Consider the following 18,881-nt stretch of genomic DNA (forward strand, 5'->3'; position numbering starts at 1 on the left):
TACACGATAAAAGGAAATTATACCTAATACTGAGAAAATGTTTAATTGCTGTACATTTATTTTGAAAAAAAATCTAAAACTCAACACTCATTGTCACAGTGTTGAGCAAATACAAATAATATTGGTCATTCTAACGGACCTAGACAGGGAAGGTTTAGTCTGTTTATTGTCAAATAGTGAAAAAACTGTCATAACAACATTCCTAAACAAGTCAGACTATGATGATTTTAAAGAAATGGACCAAAAATAAACAATATGAAAATATAAAATATATATATTTGATAGAACTGGAGAATTTAAATGGCCTTCTGGAGTGTGTGTGTGTGTGTGTGTGTGTGTGTGTGTGTGTGTGTGTGTGTGTGTGTGTGTGGATACAATGGAAGGATGCAATATATCACAATATTGAAGTCTAAATAACAGAGGTGGTTAGGGTGGCACTGTTCCACATCCGAATGCACCCACAGGGGAGGACAGGTAGACATTTTCCTGTCTTCCTCCAGAGTCTGTCTGAAGGTTCTCGGACTCGGCAGCAGCACCAGTAGCAGCTTCTAATCCTTGGTTGATGTATCTGGCCTCCTGCCAGGCTTCCAGGACCGGGAGCTCAGACAGAAGTCCTTTCAGTTCCTCAAGCAGATGCCTGAAGTCTGGCCTCAATTTTGGCTCTGAATTCCAGCAACTCTTCATGATTTCATAACTGGTGTAAGGGTGAGATGGAAGAAAAAGAGTTACACACTTCACACAACATTGTTTATATGAACGACATTCCTGTTGCAGAAACCGCTTTAACTGATGCTTCCATAACAAGTGTTATGGAAGTGTAGTTTTCTTTGCAATAATTTCTTTGTTTGGGGTTGGAGTCATTTATTTCTCAGTGACAGACTTATCCTGCCTCGTTCATATCCCTTATGAAATGGAGCTTGGGAGCCAATTTTATTCTTACAAGTGTTGCCATACAGTGAATGTACGGAATGTGTGAAAGGAGAGACAACTGGAGCGTCTCTGTGTTTGATGTATTGCAGGGAATAATATTGAAGTCAAGCTCATGTCTGGTTTCTCTTTCATAGATATATTTGGCAGATAACTTGTCCTTTTTAGAGGCTATGGAAAAATCTACAATATGGCCTTCTGAATTCAGAACTCCATGTTAAAACAATTTAGCGGTTTCTACACCAACCCTAACCTTAAAAGCCATTTTGGCTTGCAGTAATAAGCTATCTATTTGCTCAGCATTGTTTTCTCTCTAAATAGATTAGTAGCAAAAACTGTGCTGGCCAAACTGTTCTTCAACATGCTGCTGGTGTGACTACATGCATAAAATCCTTAGAAATTGTTTTGGACAATTTAAACACTTAGCAAATTTCTCTTGCAAATAGGTTAGCAATGACTTTTATTCCCTGACCTGAGTAACTGGACAATTACAAATAAAAAATTGAGTGGAGTGAAATTGGATTGGGGTAGTTTCATCGTTTTCCCTCATAGCAAGTTTTTTTCCCTCATCCTGATGATAAAATTGAGTTTTTTCATGTTCTGTCTGCCTCCATGTAACTTTTCTACTGTGACTGTTGCTTTGTTCCACAGTACAAACATGAGTGTTAAGTGTAAATTGTTTTACAATCCCAATTCCAATGAGGTTGGCATGTTGTTTCGACTAATTATTCTGTTTTAAAATACGGTATTTTACATAACAAAATTCCTACAGACTGAAAACTTGTAGTGTTTTTCGAGGATCCTCTCATCAAGAAAAAAACAGACAAACTTACAGCTTGGGATCACAGTCTTCAGGTGGTTTGAGTCTGTGACCTGACGCCAACAGGTCCAGCAGTTCATAGTTGTGGACAGCAGGATATGGAGTCTTTCCTCGGGACACAATCTCCCACATAGTTACTCCGAATGACCACTATGACATGGGTAAGAAGATGGTTCTGTGAATGAGGCAGCTGTTTCTAGGATGCTTTGTGCTACCAGGTGCTGGCCATAATATCTGTTTTAGAAACAAAACTGGTTAGTCAGACCAGTTTATCGTCTTCCTTTGTTACTTATGTGCCAACTGTAGGTGCATTCAGCAGTGTAGGCGAGTCCAAATGGACACCCTGATTGGGACTATCACTAAGGTTTTTAACTAGCTGAGCTACGTTAACTTTTATTTGACCTGAAATTATGGAACAACATTCAATGTACACCATAGTCCAGTCACAAGTTCACCAATTTTCTTTCCTGGCATCACTTTGGCAGGTCCTGGTCATGTAATGGTGTAGAGCAGGAGCCAAATGCAAGGAGACACGCAGATGAAACATAAACAATTTTACTTAATGGAAGGACATACCAGATCCAGGAGGAAATGCAAAATACCACATCACAAAAGGTAACATGCTGTAGTGAATACCAGGACCAAGAGCTGACTAATAAGAGACATATTTAGGCTGGAGAAATGATTACTAGACAAGGAGTAGGTGGTTGATTAGAAATTAGAAAGGAACTAAAGTTACCCAGAGGAAATGGCTGAAGGAAAACACATGGAACAATGGAACAGAATATAGATACTCAAATGAAGCAAAAAACAAAACCAAAGTCCCAAAGATCATGACAGGTCACCGAGTTAAAGACCAAATGGTTGGTTGCTTAATTTAGGGTCTTTATTTTGGTTGTATTCACATTTTAAGGGTCCTCATTGAAGAGGAAAACCATTGTCCATCCTCTCTGGATGAAGAGATTGTAATTAGAAATGTCACTTTGTGTTTTTCCTAAACTAATTTATTTTTCAGTTTAACAGTATCACTACCCTTTTGTAGGAAGCAGATTTTTTCCTATTGGCAACGTGTTGCACCAGTTTTAAATTCAGAATGTGGTCGTCAAACTCCTAACACTAGAATTATCTTTTTTAATCATGATCTCTTGAGACCCCTCTTTCCAGCGTCACCAGTAATTGTATATACAGTATAATACTATAGTCACTTATTTCAATTAACTTTCTGATGCATTCTGTAAAAGTATATACTTTTTACTTTAATTCATGCAAAATCATCAGCAAACAGGCTCAAATTGGTGTCCTGTTTTTTGTTTATTTTGCCTTTGGATTTGCTGGACTTTTCTTATGTAGCCTGTCACCTCTCAGCCACCAGCCACTATCCAATCAGCTCAGTCTCCCTCCAGCCACCACTCTGGATCATCTCTACCTGTTGCCACTAATTAGTCTACTCAGCTCACCTGTTCACCGACCTACATATACCTGGCTCAGCAAACTCATCGCTGCCAGAACATCTCTTCTCTTCTTGTCTTGTCCGGTGTGATGTGCCCTGCCGTTACCAGATCCTGTGTGCTCAGCCAGCTGGATTCTTCGGTTAAAAGTGCCTGTGTCTGCATGCTGCAGTTCTGTCTGTTTTTTCCGTGAGTCACAGCCGCATGCTCTGCCCGCTCTGGTGGTTACTCGATCTACATTGCCTGTTCTGCTCTGTCACTACCTGTATCTTCTGGTCTCCTGCTCATCCCTGCCTGCCTGCACCATCTGCCGTAACACATCTGTTAAAGTCTGGTTCTGCTTGCCTGCCTCACCTGCCATTATTTATCCTCTCAATAAACCTTTTAAACTCTGTGTCTGGCTGAATATCGGGTTCACCAGCAGTAATCATTACAGATTGGTCAAAAGATTTCCTATCCAAAGAAACCCAGCAGATTGCATCAAGTCTTGACAAGCAGCATTCACTCTTCATGAAAGAGCGTAGAGCCACAGGAAGAGTCGTCTGCATTGTCGATGGCTTTGCAGCAATCCCTCATCCTGAGCAAGCATGAAGCGACAGTGGAGAGGAAAACTCCCCATTAACGGGAAGCAAACACCTCCAGCAGAACCAGGCTCAGTATAAATAGCAATCTGCTTCGACCGACTGGGGGTTACAGAAGACAGAGCAGAGACACAACAAGACAGACAAAAATGCATAGGAGCACACATTGATCCAGGAATCTTTTCTACGTTATATGGTAATAGCGGATGATCTGTCTTCCCTGAATGATGTCACAGCTAAGAGGACGCCAGACCAGTTGTTCCTAATATGAAGGAAAAAATGACAGAACAAAAAGGTAAATGTTTTCAGAAAGAACTGAACCAAAGTCCGGTTGCCTCCGATTTAAGCCTGTTTGCTGTTGCGATGACCCAAATAACTGAGAATTTGCACAGGCATCATGCAAAATCATATTTCCATTATGTATATTTTATGTTGGTATATTTACATAACACAGGTATATTATACATTTTCTCTTGAAAAAAAAAAGAATTTCAAGATGCACATAAAGCCTTTATTCCTACCATAGCTGTGTCTTAATGTTGTAATACACTTTGCCCTTTACTGTTCCATCTTGGTGCACACACACACAAACACACATCCATCCATCTATGTGTGAGGACTGTCCTTTGACTTTTATTGACTTCCATTCATTTTCAACTCTTTCTATGGTCTAGCCTAACCCTAACTGTTTATACCTAACCCAAAAACCTAATTAATTGACATCTTAGTCCTAAACCAAACCACTAGCCCAGATAAAGGTGAGGACCAAAAAAAGAACCTCACTTTACATCAAAGTCCTTACTTTACTAGTAAAATGAGCAAAATAATTCTCACTCAAATGTAAGTACAAGTATACACACAAACAATTGAATCAGATTCTTTGCACATCTGAACCATTTCACCAAAATAGCTTTATATCGATTCTGTTGTTTAGAAAGCTTCTCTATCACTACTGTTTAGTGGGATACACTAACCTCTACACCATTTGTCTCCTTAACAAAAAGGAGAGCCATGCTCCAGGTGCTACCTAAATCCCCTTGAAGCATACCAGTTAGAGGGTCGTGCTTACTGTATATAAAAAAAACTGTACTGAATTAAAATAATCTTTAAAGGGATCACCAAAAGCAGTGGAGCAGGATTAGGAATCGCAAATACTTCTATTTTCTATCAGTCTAATTTTTTTTTCATCCAGAGTACACACCAGGTGTCACTGTGACCCACTATATGTTTTCACTTTACCAACTGCTGATTATTGTGTCACGCTGTCATAAAAATTACACACCGCAGAGAAATTGAAACCAAACTCAGTCAAACTCACCACATCACTTTTGGTTGTGTAGACAGACTCAGACAGGCTCTCAATGGCCATCCACTTGATTGGCACACGGATAACGACTTTCTGACGGTAGTAATCGCTGCTGCAGATTTTCTTGGAAAGGCCAAAGTCAGCCACACAAACCCTTAGATTGTCCCCCAGCCTGTACAAAGACAGATTCATTTTCATATTGGAGGATACAAAAGCCTGCCCACATATGTGCATCGTTTTGATCCATTTTTCCCAATTTTAATTCTTATCTTTCTACCAAACTCACATGCAGTTGCGTGCAGCCAAGTCTCTGTGCAGAAATCCCTTTGAGCTCAAATAGTCCATCCCTGCTGCAATGTCAGTCATAAATCGCAGGAGCGTTTGGTAGGGAACAAACTGGAAGGGGGAAAGCAGGAGTTTTTTTTCTTAAACACATTTGATTGTAGTTAACCTTTTAGGATTTTTCAACATTTAGAGTACGTTTTTTCTTTACCAGTTTTCTCCTGTGCAAGTTGTTAAAATAACTTAATAATCACAAGTAATGATTTGTGTTGTTTAAGTCTTTGTTGTGATTAAACGGGTTGTTTTAGTCTTGACATTTTTCAGTTCTACTCTGTTTGATGCTCAATCATTAGCAGTTTGTAGATGATGCTTCTGGTATGGAGGTTTGATGAGGCCAGAGGAGCAGGTAGCACGGAACCGGAGTGAAGGTGATGGCAGGAGCTGACGGCCCGGAGTGAGAGAGAGTCACGATTATCCAGGAAGCCGGGAATGCTCAGTTCTGCTCGGCTAGCAGGCCCCGTAGCCACAACAGGTTAGCAGTTTGTTGGAGACACCAGGGCACAGAGCAGAGCTTTTCCAGGGCGGTTAGTCAGGTTAGCAGAACCTTAAACAAGAAAAACAAATCTTCCGAGGCAAAAACGGGGACTGGCATGGAGAGGTGTGGAATGATACTGTGTGCCTATTGATGTTTATGAGCTCCTATATCAGTTTTTCCATAAAATAATTTCAGTTTTATGTTGCTTTTGTTGATCAATGTTATAGTGCATTTAACAACTACACTCCTCTCTGCTCTCATATTTGATAGTTTTTTTTAGTAAGTCCGGTTATTTGCTGCAGTCTGTACTAGGTAAATATGGAGAGGTAGCTAGAAGCTACCACATCTTTTGATTAAGCTGCAGTTCCAAAAACAGCCTCTAGGTCCTGACTCCAGTTAACCTCGGACTTCCAATCAGACAAACACAAGGGCACCCACAGTAAATGCTATGAAGCAACTCAGACATATCTTCAATTATGGTATGTATCCTGGGAACATTGGGTATTCCGGTCTCACAGCACCACATACCCTCTCTTATGCAACTCCACCAAGGTTGATTAGGCCCTCAGGCCCTGGCTTGTGTCTGAACAACTAAGGTCAATGGACCCCTTGTTGGATCCACAGTCACCTTGACACCTTGTCAGTAGCTTCTGTGATGTTTTAGTGGCTTTTCTGATATAACGTTCTTTCACTTCAGGAGATTTGACGGGTGTAGGAGCCAATTATTTTTTGTTATTAATTAAATTTGTATTTTTTGTGTATAATCTAGTTAAGGTTATTTATTTTACTTTATTGTTTGAAATTTGTTTTGAGATTATGTGTTGGTTATTTAGTTGTCTTTGCTTCTGGTTAGTTATGAGCAATTTGGGTGGATTAAATATTTATATTATATATATATTTAATATATATATATTTAATATATATATATATATATATATATATATATATATATATATATATATATATATATTTAATATATATATATATTTAATATATATATATATATATATATATATATATATCTATATATACTATATATATATATATATATATATATATATATATAAATAGGCTGTCAGTGGTAGGACCAGCATGCATCTGGGTGGGCATATGGTTTTTTTAACAGCGCAAGAGAAGCAGGGAGGAAAATGTTTGTCAATTTCCATTTGCTTGCTTGCAAAAGATAAATAAACCACAAACTAAATGACTTTACCTGGGAAATGGATTTATTTTTGCCTGAGTAAATTACTCGTCCAAGGTGCATCTGTGGCCCTTGTGGATTTTTGGAGATGTCAAAGCTTGGCCACTACAAGGGGGTTCTGGTGAGTGATTTGCAGACAAATCCACTGATTCTTCACCCCTTGCTTCAGCATTCACCCACCAGCGCCTTGTACTTTCCCCTCTTCCTTTCATAGGCCTCTTTCATTTGGCCTTCCCAGGGAACAGTGGAACGCCCAGCAAGATACCTTACTTTGATGTTTCTGACACCAGGATGTCTGGTTTAACGGTACCTAGTCAAGCACTATTACTTAATTAATCTCTATGCCAGTAGCTAACTCTGGTTGCATAGAAAGATTTTCCGATTAAATTATAGTGTCTTGTTGGCTTATTATATTTATTTCTGTGTTTTACACATTGTTTTGACTCACACGTGCGCACACACATTATGATTAGAATATCACTATGGGGTCTGTCTCAATTCAGGGGCTGCATCCTTTTTTTTAATGAAATCCAGTTCATTTTACAAAAACGAAACATATAATGAACAGAACAATAATGCCAGGGGACGAATGTGGATCTTTGCTAAGATTAATACAAGATTGATTATATAAAGTTTTTTTTCTTTTCAGAGGGACAGACATTGTGGAAGCCAAATAGCACATTCACATACTCAAGGTTAAAGTTAATGAGGATGTGAGTCCTCATTAACTTTTTAGGGAAACAAAAGGCAGAGTGCATACAGAACGAAATTCCGTTTTCATACAGCTTGAAAAATCACAGTAAATTGCAGTAAATTACAATAAATTACAGGATAAGGTGCAGCGGTGATTTATGTAAACAATTGAAATGTAAACAATGTAAACAATGCAGGGGAAATAGACTATGCGATTTCCAGTATACAGGTGAGTATTATTAGGAACTGTGTAATTTACAAATGTGGTATTATAGCCAGTTTTAGGGACAGTTTTTCAATATTATAACTTATAGATTGAAGTAAAAATTGAAGACCTCCTAGTTTAGAGAAAATATAGTTAGGAATATAATTCCACATAGAGTCATAACATATTTTGTTATTCAGTTAAGTATAAAAGTGTAGTTTAGGGATGAGAAGTCTAAGAAATGTAGACCTCTAGAGCTTGTTGGATTTACAAGAGCAGAACTTATGATGTAGTGGGTTTTATTTTTCCAAGTAAATCTGTCGAGCATTTTATCAATCGATTTACAGGTAGAGGCAATGACCTTTAGTGCAAGAGCAGCATAACTTCACCTAGAAATACCTTCTGCTTTAGATAATAATATTCTTCCTCTTAAAGATATATCTCTCTGAAGCCAGTGACTTAGTTTTTTCTGGAGTTTTATTAATAATTGGGTTAAAATTTAGATGGTCTCTTTATCATTTTTGGAAACAATAACACCAAGATATAAGATACTTGAGATTTCACAGGAATATTGCAAAGGTGGGTTTTGTTACAAGCTGAAATGGGAAGCAGTTCACATTTCTTTATAATAAGCTTAAGACCTGAAGCACTGGAGAACAATTAGCTTAATGACAACAGGGATCTGATCAACGTCTCTCAGAAAAAGTGTGATGTCATCAGCAACTTGACTAATACAAATTTCTCTATCAGCTATTGAGACGCCATGAACATTGTTTTCCTGAATAAATGTTGCAAGAAGTTGAGCAGCTATTATGAACAAATACGGAGAAACTGGACAAACTTGTCGCACTCCTCTGGATAAAGGGAACCTAGGACAAGTGCCATGTTTAAGTTTAAGTGAGCAGCTACTGTTTTTATACAAGGATTTATAAATAGATGACCAAAACCAAAATTATCCAGGGCCTGGTAAATGAAGCCATCTTTAAAGAATCGAAGGCCTTATAGAAGTCTAAAAACAAAATAAAGCTAACATCATTTATGGGTTCAGAATAATCTAAAAATTTAACACTAGTATTAAATTATCCGCAATGTGCTTATTGGGCATGGAGCCTGACTGAGATTCATCCATTATGGAGGAGAGGGTTCTTTTAATTATTTTGGCTAAAATTGTAGCAAGTATTTTGTTGTAATTTTTAAGTAAAAAAATAGATCTCCAGTTATCAATAAGTAATCTGACTTTACCAGCTTTAGGGATAAGAGTAATGGTGCCTTGAGTTAGCGTAGGTGGCAATTTTCTTAGTTCAATATTTTCGGAAAGGGTGCTAATTAAAAGGACGTCGTTCTTTTATAATTTATGTATAGAATTCACTCGACAGACCGTCGCTGCCAGCCAACTTGTTGTTTTTAAGATTTAAAATAGCCTCTTGTACTTCTTCTAAAGTTATATTCGCATCACAAATTTTTTTATCAGCCTCTGAAATAGCTTTACAATGTTTGATAGAGTCAGTTAAAAATGACACACTTTCTTCTGGAGGAGTAAAGATTGTTATAAAAGCTGGAACAAAATGAAGCTAAGGTTATATGGTCTAAAACAATATTGTCATTGATTTTAAGTGACTCTATGGCATTAAGTTGTTTAAATTTTTCCAACCCAAAAAAGAAGGAAGAGCACTGCTCCCCTTCCTCCAACCATTTTGTCCTTGATCTAACAAAAGCCCCTAGAGCCTTTCATTTATATATTTCATCTAGTTTGGTTTGGCATTCAGAAAGATGAATAAGATTATCATGTTTAAGGTTCTCTTTACTTAAATTAGAGAATGAAGCAATCTGAGAGCAACAATTTACTTCTTCCTGCCCTCTAAGCATTGCCAGGTTGCTACTGTAGGATTGTAACTATTTTCCAATGTCATATTTCAATAATTCCCAAAAAGGACCAAAAGAACTATGCAAACAAGCTTCCTCCCATTAAGATTTAATAAGAGATTAAATTGTTTCAATAACAGCCTCATAGGAAAGAAGACTATTATTCAACTTTCAAAAACTTGAAAGGAAAGTGCAGAGCTTAGAATAATTATTTTATGGTGAGAGAAAGGAGCAGCGTGGGTATTAACATTAATATTTGTAAATTAACTTGCTTAGATATCAGCCAATAGTCAATCCGGGATTTTTGTTTTTACAGAGGTCTTTTGTATTCCAAGTGAATACATTTAATGTAGGGAATTTTTCCCTAAAGATGTCCACGATATCAAATTTCTCCATAAAATCTTTCAGGTAGCCATTGAATGAATGAAGGTTTTTAGGTGGAGGGGGGTAATCGATCAATACTATTGTCATAAACGACATTAAAATCACCACCAAAAATTAAGAAGGCTTCAGGATTTATTTTTTTTTTAACCAAAAAAAATATATTTTCATCCCACAACTCAAACAACCTGCATTTGTCTGAGTAAGAGTTACAGCCATAAATGTTGGAAATGATTATAGTGAAATGTGAAAGCGCTAGAACCATTACAATAGCATGCCCCTTGGGGTCGCTGTAGTAGTTAATCATCTCTCCTGGAAATTTGACCTTTAAAATCAAAACACCAGCGTTTTTCTCAGAACCATGTACTGCCCAAACTTCCTTACCCCACTGGCTTTTCCAAAAGGAAAAATCTTTTTTAGTGCTGTGAGATTCCTGAATAAAATAAAAATCACATTTAAACTGCTTAATGAGTAAGAAAACTGCTTTAAACAAATTAGCCATTAATAATAAAGTGTTGGCAAAAATCCATAAGATTGAGATAAACCTAATTTTGTAACCCAGGAAATTCAGAACAGATTGAAACAAGAGTGAACAGGATAAACATTTATATTATTATAGGCGATGGTTTTATGGCACATCTAGGTCACCTTGTCTTTGATGTTCTCCTGGTCATTTTCAGGGACCCTGACGAGCCTCAGATTCCACCACTGAGAGTAACGTTCAAGCTCAGCCGTGCGGTTCTCAACACTACGCCCTCCCTCTTTTTAGCTTTTGCATCTATCTCTTTTTTAATGTCCAGCAGCTCTACAGACACAAATTGAATAGTTTTCTTAAGCCCTTCAATTTTCAGGGTTACCATATTCTCTAGGGAGTCAGCCCAGGCGTTGATGATGGCACAGAGTTTAGCCAAAATTCCATTAGGATCGTCATCATCACTGGAGGGCTTGCCTTTCTTGGTAGCAGGGGATTTCAGCAGAGTATCAGGCAGCAGAGAGAAGTAAAATCCCCTGTGTCCATTGTAGCTTCAGTAGTAGCAGGTAAGCTAGCATAGTTATGCAACTCAAGATTGTCACTGTTGACGTTTGAAAGTTATGATCTTTACTCTTGTTTTCTGTTTTGGTCATGTTCGAAGTCCAAGAAATGTATGATGATGGATTTAACAAAAGGCAAAGCGTATGGCTTTAAAGCTGCGTTTCTAGCGGAGCTTGAGAGCGGATGTTCTACAGAGTCGCCATCTTGCTTAAAGGCTGCACCCTTCGAAGGACGTATTTGTAGGCCGATTACGTCACAGCGCGGCGATGAAAGCTGTCCCTGTAGGGTATTTCTCAAACAAGTCCATTACCTCCACCCCCAGAAATCAACTCCAGTTCCCCAGACGGTCGGACAAGCAAATTACAAACTGAAAAATGGAATTGTTTGAAGCACCAATAATTAAGGAAGATGAGGATGTTCCAGGTGCTTCATTTTAACATGCTTCAATTGAGAAGATACGCTATTGTTCAGTTAGTGGGTTAAAACTGAAGATTTAACACATCAGCACAGCATTGTTTGAACAGATCGAGGATGTTTGGCTAATGAATAATCACGTCTGTTTAAACTCGATCAATCCCTCAATAACCCGTTCTCAGAAAGCAAACGGCTCTGTGGTCATTTGCAGATGTCTCATGAAAATAATATTTTCTTTGTGTTATCAGATTGTGGTGTGTCTGTCTGCTGAAACCAAGAATCCTCTTTCCTGAGTTCGTCACAGCTGTCTGCTTGTTCGTATATTTTTTGTTACTAGTTGTTACCATTATATTTGATGATGCTATATTCGAAACAGAGCTGTCTGCTTCACCACTCTATACAGCTTGTCCGACCACAACATGGCCGCGATGCAGATGCACTGCATGTTCTAAATTAGGTAATTTGACAAACTTTTTAAGAAACAGCCATGGTGGGAGGGGAGTGAAAGCATAGACATATATACGTATAAATGTGTATGAGTGAAAGGCTGTGAATAAATCATGCTCCTCTGATGTTTTTAGACCAGACAATTGGTATCATAAACCGGATTATCTGCACAGCTTGTTGTCACATCACTAGATTTAAAACATGCTAGGATGTGCGCGGACGACAGCCGGCTTGTCTCGTCGGCTTCCAGCTGGCTTGCTATGCCAAGAGAGAAAGCCTTTCTCCCCACACAATGCTTTCAGACTCCCGCTGACTTCCAGTTTACCGGGGAAGTCTGAGCGCAGTATCCCGGGAGAAAACGCCTTTCTACCGGCACATTGCTTTCTAACTCCTGCTGGATTTCCACTATGAGAAATAATTCAGATATTTAATGTCAATGTTTGGTTACTTCATTATTATTCTCTACAAATAAATAGATTCAAGCTTTGTTAAGAAAGAAATTTGTCAGGAAACACCACTGTTTCCTGACAAATTTACCAAACCCCCTTAGTAATGGGCAGTCGTTAAGTCCACTAAGTGGGTGGACCTGTTTCTGTTGAATTTGCATGTTGTCTAAGCCTTTGTTGGGCAGTAGTATGAAGCTTGATGCTCCACATTACTCCAGATTTTTTTAATTGAGAAAGCTTCCTGGATAGGAAGCAAAATTTCTTCAAACTAAGGAAAACAAGTCCAGTTGCTTTGTTTTTTACTTTGTTTGGAATGACCATGACCTGGATGACTGAGAATCTTCACCAGCTTTCATGATACACGTCATCTCAAGGCACTTTCCAAAGTCAAAGTCAAAGTGTGTCCTGCTTTATTTTAGTTTATCCTCTTAGATCAGTGTTAGCACGTTTTTCCATTGGTTTGGAGTTTCCTTTGTGTCTCCCTGTTATGCTTTCTTCCATAACTGTTCATAATTCCCTAATAATCTCACCTGCATCCAGTGCCATTCTTCCTACATTGTTCTTTTTGTTAACACCGCTCTTTTTACCACAGTCAGTCTCTGCGCCTGGGTCCTTTGCTAACCCTAAACATGACATTGAGTGTATATGTGGCATGGGTGTGTACAAACTATTAGCACCTCACCATTGGAATGTCACCATAGCGTGTAGCAATAAGAAATCGCCGTAGGTCCCCATGTTTCATGTATGGAAGGATGACTAGAGGTAAAGGCAGAGGAGAATCCTCCACTTTTTTTAAGGTGACACCTGCAGGAAAAATAGACATCTATCACAACATCGCTACTTCAGCTTATAACCATATGTAACAAATTCTAACAGCCATCCTGCTCATACTGGCCACAGCTGATATCACTACCCCCCAAAACAACAACAACAACAATTCATCATCCAAATTGTTAATCAATTGCATAGGAATACACGCTTTTGTAATATGGTGTGACTCTCTTACCAAGCAGTCTGACGACGTTTTCATGATCAAAACTCTTCATTATTTCTGCCTCTCTCAAGAACTCATGCAAGTCTTGCTTGCTGTAAATTCCAACTAGAAATATAGAGACAGAGAAAATGACCAGAAAGGTCTGCTGGCTTAGTAGTGATCTGATGAGGCTTCGATATTCAGTACAAACCTCTCATAGTTTTCACAGCCACCTGGATGTCAACACCAGCCTGCGTAAAGATCCCTTCATACACTGATCCAAACTCTCCTGTAAGTGTAGGTTGTCAGGAAAAATTTGCATCATTAATCTCACAGCATCTTTTATACAATATAATACAATACAATTTTATTTATAAAGCACTTTGAAAACAGCACTGAGGTTTCTTGTTTGGTGCTGTTCACCAATAAAAACAATATTTTTAAGTTTTAAGTTGCCACTTCTAAAAACAGGCGTAAACATGAAAAGTTAAGGACATTAAACCCTGTCTTGTGCATTAAGTACGATCTGCTCCCATTCCATATAGAGGATGTGATCGGGTGAATTTTAGGCCCCATGACAAAGAAATCTGTTTTCATTTTACTGACAGACTGCTACTAAACACCTTCACCATCAACACCTCTCTCTCTCTCTCTCTCTCTCTCTCTCTCTCTCTATATATATATATATATATATATATATATATATATATATATATATATATATATATATATATATATATATATATATATATATACAGACCTCTCAACTTTTATCAAAAGTTAAGAGTGAGATTATGCTAATGAGGGGGCGGGACTTGTTTGGGGGCGGGGCTAACCGGACCCTGGAAGAGCCGGTGGAGTCAACTCCATCTCATTTTTATCCCACCAGACATTGAAGTAGACATGTATTACTTGTGTTAAAAAGGGAAAGAGACGTATTAATACTTTATTGTTCAGTTAATGGATTAAGACATAAAAAATACACAATTGTTCAAATAATACTGAATAAAATTAAGTAGTTTTAAGTTATTGACCGAATTATTATACTGTTACACATTCATCTATGGGTTGTTTATCATTGTAAATCTATAACCTGATTGGTGGATCAGGCTGAGTTTCATCAAGCCTTTATGATCCCCTCAGCAGCAACACTGAAGCACACAGAGGTTCCCGCTGCGTCTTTACGCACGATCCAGCTGCTGATGTCTCCCTCTTTCCAGCTCAATGCACTTCTAGACTGTTACAGTTTATAACATTCTCATCACCTTTCACAGCGACAGGTTTCTCAGTCAGTCGCCGCGCTGACCAGACAAATCTCTATTGCTCCCGTCAGTGCGCTCTGGGCACTGACGGGAAAGGAGGGGGGAGTGGAGCAAGCGTGGAGGCAAAGAAATACGGTGCATGTAGTTAAAAAATGCAGAATTAATAAAAACGAAACTTATAAACAGACCAAGTGGCGTTTTAAACTGCATCTGGTTAGCAGAACTGTTTTATGATCCAGCGTGCAGCCATGACTGGTTCTGAATGAACCGGTCATCTCGCAGCAGCTCCACCCCCTCCCCTCCTGTGTACGCGGTACAGGACCTTACCGGCTCACTTTCACCACTGGACTAAAATTATTCATAACTCTGATCGCTCTTCCTGCTGCTCTGTTAACACGAACTGCAGCAGGAATTACTGATGGCCACAAGCTGTGAAAGAAGCCGAAACAGCTCAGCAGAAGGTGGAGTTTTGTCGTCCGCAGCCCAGATGGGCTTTGTGATTTTTATGCGTGAGAAATTCCATGTTTGCGTGTGAGCGTGTGAGCGTGTGAAGTCAGTGAAATGCGTGTGTCACACGGTCAATGCGTGAGAGTTGAGAGCACTGATATATATATATATAAAAGCAGATAGCCGAGGCACCTTGACTAGCATGGAGCGTCAGAGATTAGCTTCACGTAGCGATCCTCCAGCAGTAGTCGTGCAGCAGGGTAATCAGGCCAGCTGGGTGACAATATGCAGGAAGCATAACGTTTCTAACAGATTTTCCCCTGTCAGCGACACACCTGCTGAGAAGCTGACTTTGATAATCAGAAATGTGGCACTAGAGACACCAGGGACCATAGTCAAATACCTGCCAGGGGCCAGAATGGGCAACATCTAATCCTACCTGAAACAGCTGGCTAAGGATACGCATAAATACAGTAAGAAAACCTGGGGAAAACCTGGTCTGATCCGGAGACACGGCATCCATCCCACTTTGGATGGTGCTGCTCTTCTTTCAAGGAATCTGGCTGGATTTATTAGTTCTCCTAAATGCTGACAATAATCAGATTGATTTATTTTGTCTCACAGAAACGTGGCTGCAAGAGGACTACGTTTGTATAAATTAGTCGACGCTCTCTAATTATTTAAATTTCCACATTTCAAGAACTACGGGAAGAAGAGGAGAAGTAGCAACCATTTTTCAGACTGAAATATTAATTAGTCCTGGCCAATTGATAACTACAATTCTTTTGAATATTTAACCCTTAGTTTCCCTCATCCAAACTGCAAAGCAATAAAACCTCCTCTGTTTGTTGTTTTGTATCGTCCCCCAGGCCCAGATCTGTTTTTAGATCAGTTCTGACTTCTGATCTGATTTAGTGTCAACCCTTTAAGCCCAGGTTTTAGGAGCAATTTTCGCCCGAAATTACATATTTGATACAATTTATAAATTTTAAATGTAAATTTTGTTTTTGTGTTACTCTAAGCCATTACATAATATTTTTCAAGTGGAACCACTATTACAAATGTCTCTATTTCTGAATTATAGGTGATTAAACCAAGGAAAATCTAATTTTCTTAGCCTTGCCTTAATATTTTTAAAAATAAACACTGTAAAACTACACGAAAACTCTTATGAAAATATAGGAGAAGCCTATAGCCAATTTTGATGGCCTTTTCTGCAGACCTCTTTGCAGGGAGTAGTCTCACTATTTGGCTCCTTAGAAATCATCTGTACCATTAAGATTACAATTGTATTGCTAGCCTAGCATGTTGATGGTATGAACTGACTTGAGTCTGCTATAATAAAGCATTTTGTGTGTCCTTTCCATATTGCACATGACTATATTTGACACTCTGTTCTTACATTTATAGAAAGAATGCAACAATGTTTTGTTGTTTCTTACAGAAGAAAACCAAACTAGCACATCCTGTAGATATTAAGCATCATGGCAAAAAGGGGCCGGTGCAAATACCCAGGCTGTACAGATATTGTTAGAGTGCTATGCACGAAGTGTAAGTCACACCAGTTTCCACAAGCAGTATATGATAAATGGCTTGTATAGCACTTTTAACTAGTCTTGACAACCTCCAAAGCGCTTCCCACTACAGTTTAGTCATTCACCCATTCAAAACTAACACAGCTGGGAGAGAGACGTGTTGTATCTTGTTTAAAAGGTAGGACTCTGGTTTTTAACACCATCGACCTTGGAGGGGTGAAGTTAAGCATGTCTGCACAGCAAAGCATTTTTATGAAAGAGCCAGCGATGTTTGATAGACAGTTAAATGCCATTTTGAGTTTAAAATGCTGTTAAACCCAAAGCAATCGTGGGAAAAAAATAGAGGCTTATTTTATAAACATTAAAGCCTCCTCCTTGCAGGTATTTAGGAAAGTAAAAAAACATGACCATTTCTGACCTAATTTTAAAGCTTGATAAAATAGGCGTGGCTCTGCTCTGATCAGATCAGGCCGGACAGGTTTAAGAAGTTAAACACTGACAACAAGGTTATTATTGTGGGGAATTGTAATACTCATGTTGACACTGAATGTGATAACCTTAATGTAGCATTTAAAACTATCCTAGATTCAATTGGTTTTGCTCAAGACATGCATAAATTGACACATTCCTGCCTTCATACTTTGGACCATGTGCTGACATATGGCATTGATTGCAAAGAATTAACAGTATTTCCTCACAACCATGTCTATCTGATCATTTTTAATAACCTTTGAGTTCAGTTTAATTGAGTTTTCCACCCCAAAAAGAAGGTTTCATTGTAGTAGATAATGCTGTATCAAACTATAAAGAGTCTGTCCCCCTTTTAATTTCCTCAGTATAAAGAAATGGCCCGCAGATGGCAGCAATGTTGTTTCTTCCCATTCACAAATTGATGCCTTTGTTGATGGAGTCATTTCATCCTTGCCTGTTGCATTAGACAACATAGCCCCCTTGAAAAAGAAGGTGATTATTCATAGGATGCTGGCTCCCTGGTTTAATCCAGAGCTGCATTCTTTGAAGCACGTTAGGAAATCAGAGAGAAAATGGCACTCTACACGTCTGGAGGAATCCTACCTAATCTGGAAAAACATTCTACTGTTGATAAAAAAACCTTCAAAGAGTTAAAGCAGCATAATTTTCATTATTAATAGAGAAGAATAAAAATAATCCTAGATTTCTCTTTAGTACAATTGCCAAACTTATGCAGTCATAGCTCTGTTGATCCATCCATTCCCTTAGCTCTCAGCTAAGTATTCCCTTTGATTAATTCCCCTATTTTAGACATGATTAATCTATCCTTAGTAAATGCATATGTACCACAGGTTTTAAATTAGCTGTTATCAAACTTTTATTTAAAGCTATAGTTGGTAATCCTGTTCAGTAACACTTTTTGTTATACTGGGTAAAATCGTCCTTCCATCTTGAAAGTAGTCAGTACATTATGTATTCACAAAAAGAAAGTTAAAAACATTTTTTTGTAGGAGCTGCAGGCCTGTGAAAACTATAACAAATCTTGGCCGTTCGGTCCGAAGGCCATGGATTTGTCAAAGTTTTATTCCTGCTCTCACCCATAGATGTTATATACTCACTGTCCCTCAAGTTCTGAGGAATTGTCTTATCTATTGGTTGTCCCACATGCCAATCATTCTGACGATTAGCAGTTTGTTGTAGCTCCGCTGCTCTCACTTTATACATTGAACGTGGCTGAGAGTCGCAAGAAGTGACTGCGTTCATGTGTATGAGAAGAAGGGGAAGGTCTCAGTTGAAAGAAATAATATCTGAGTGGATTTGGGAGATTTTTTTCACGTCAACCCCCTGAAGAGCAAGGCAAGACAGTCTTGCTCTTCAGTTATTCGGAAAGGGATTTGGAGAAACTTCTGGAAAAATCTGTGACCCTAGCTTTGAGATGACTTAATAAATTACAGACCTATATCTAATCTTCTATTGTTTTCTAAAATTCTTGAGAAAGTAAGTGAAAAACAAAGCAACTGGACTCGTTTTCCGTAGTTGAAGACGTTTCGCTTCCTCTCCAGGAAGCTTCTCAATTAAATTTTTTTTTTAATTGAGAAAGCTTCCTGGAGA

The 18,881-nt window shown here is 38.4% G+C and overlaps 1 protein-coding gene across 2 annotated transcripts in view; it reads right to left on the minus strand.

The window, feature by feature from the left end:
* Window positions 1-35: 35 nt before the first annotated feature.
* Window positions 36-18,881, minus strand: part of si:ch73-40a2.1 (tyrosine-protein kinase receptor TYRO3) — a 41,683-nt gene continuing 22,837 nt past the window's right edge. For both annotated transcript variants that reach the window (XM_036146093.1, XM_036146092.1), the window contains 7 exons: window positions 13,767-13,844; window positions 13,589-13,681; window positions 13,265-13,386; window positions 5,369-5,478; window positions 5,095-5,254; window positions 1,761-1,897; window positions 36-694 (listed from right to left, as the gene is read on the minus strand). In XM_036146093.1, the coding sequence (XP_036001986.1) occupies window positions 427-694; window positions 1,761-1,897; window positions 5,095-5,254; window positions 5,369-5,478; window positions 13,265-13,386; window positions 13,589-13,681; window positions 13,767-13,844 (968 nt within the window). In that variant the 3' untranslated portion in view covers window positions 36-426. The remainder of the gene's footprint in view (window positions 695-1,760; window positions 1,898-5,094; window positions 5,255-5,368; window positions 5,479-13,264; window positions 13,387-13,588; window positions 13,682-13,766; window positions 13,845-18,881) is intronic.

This window comes from Fundulus heteroclitus, chromosome 14 (assembly GCF_011125445.2).
Source record: "Fundulus heteroclitus isolate FHET01 chromosome 14, MU-UCD_Fhet_4.1, whole genome shotgun sequence".
Classification (NCBI taxonomy): Eukaryota; Metazoa; Chordata; class Actinopteri; order Cyprinodontiformes; family Fundulidae; genus Fundulus; species Fundulus heteroclitus.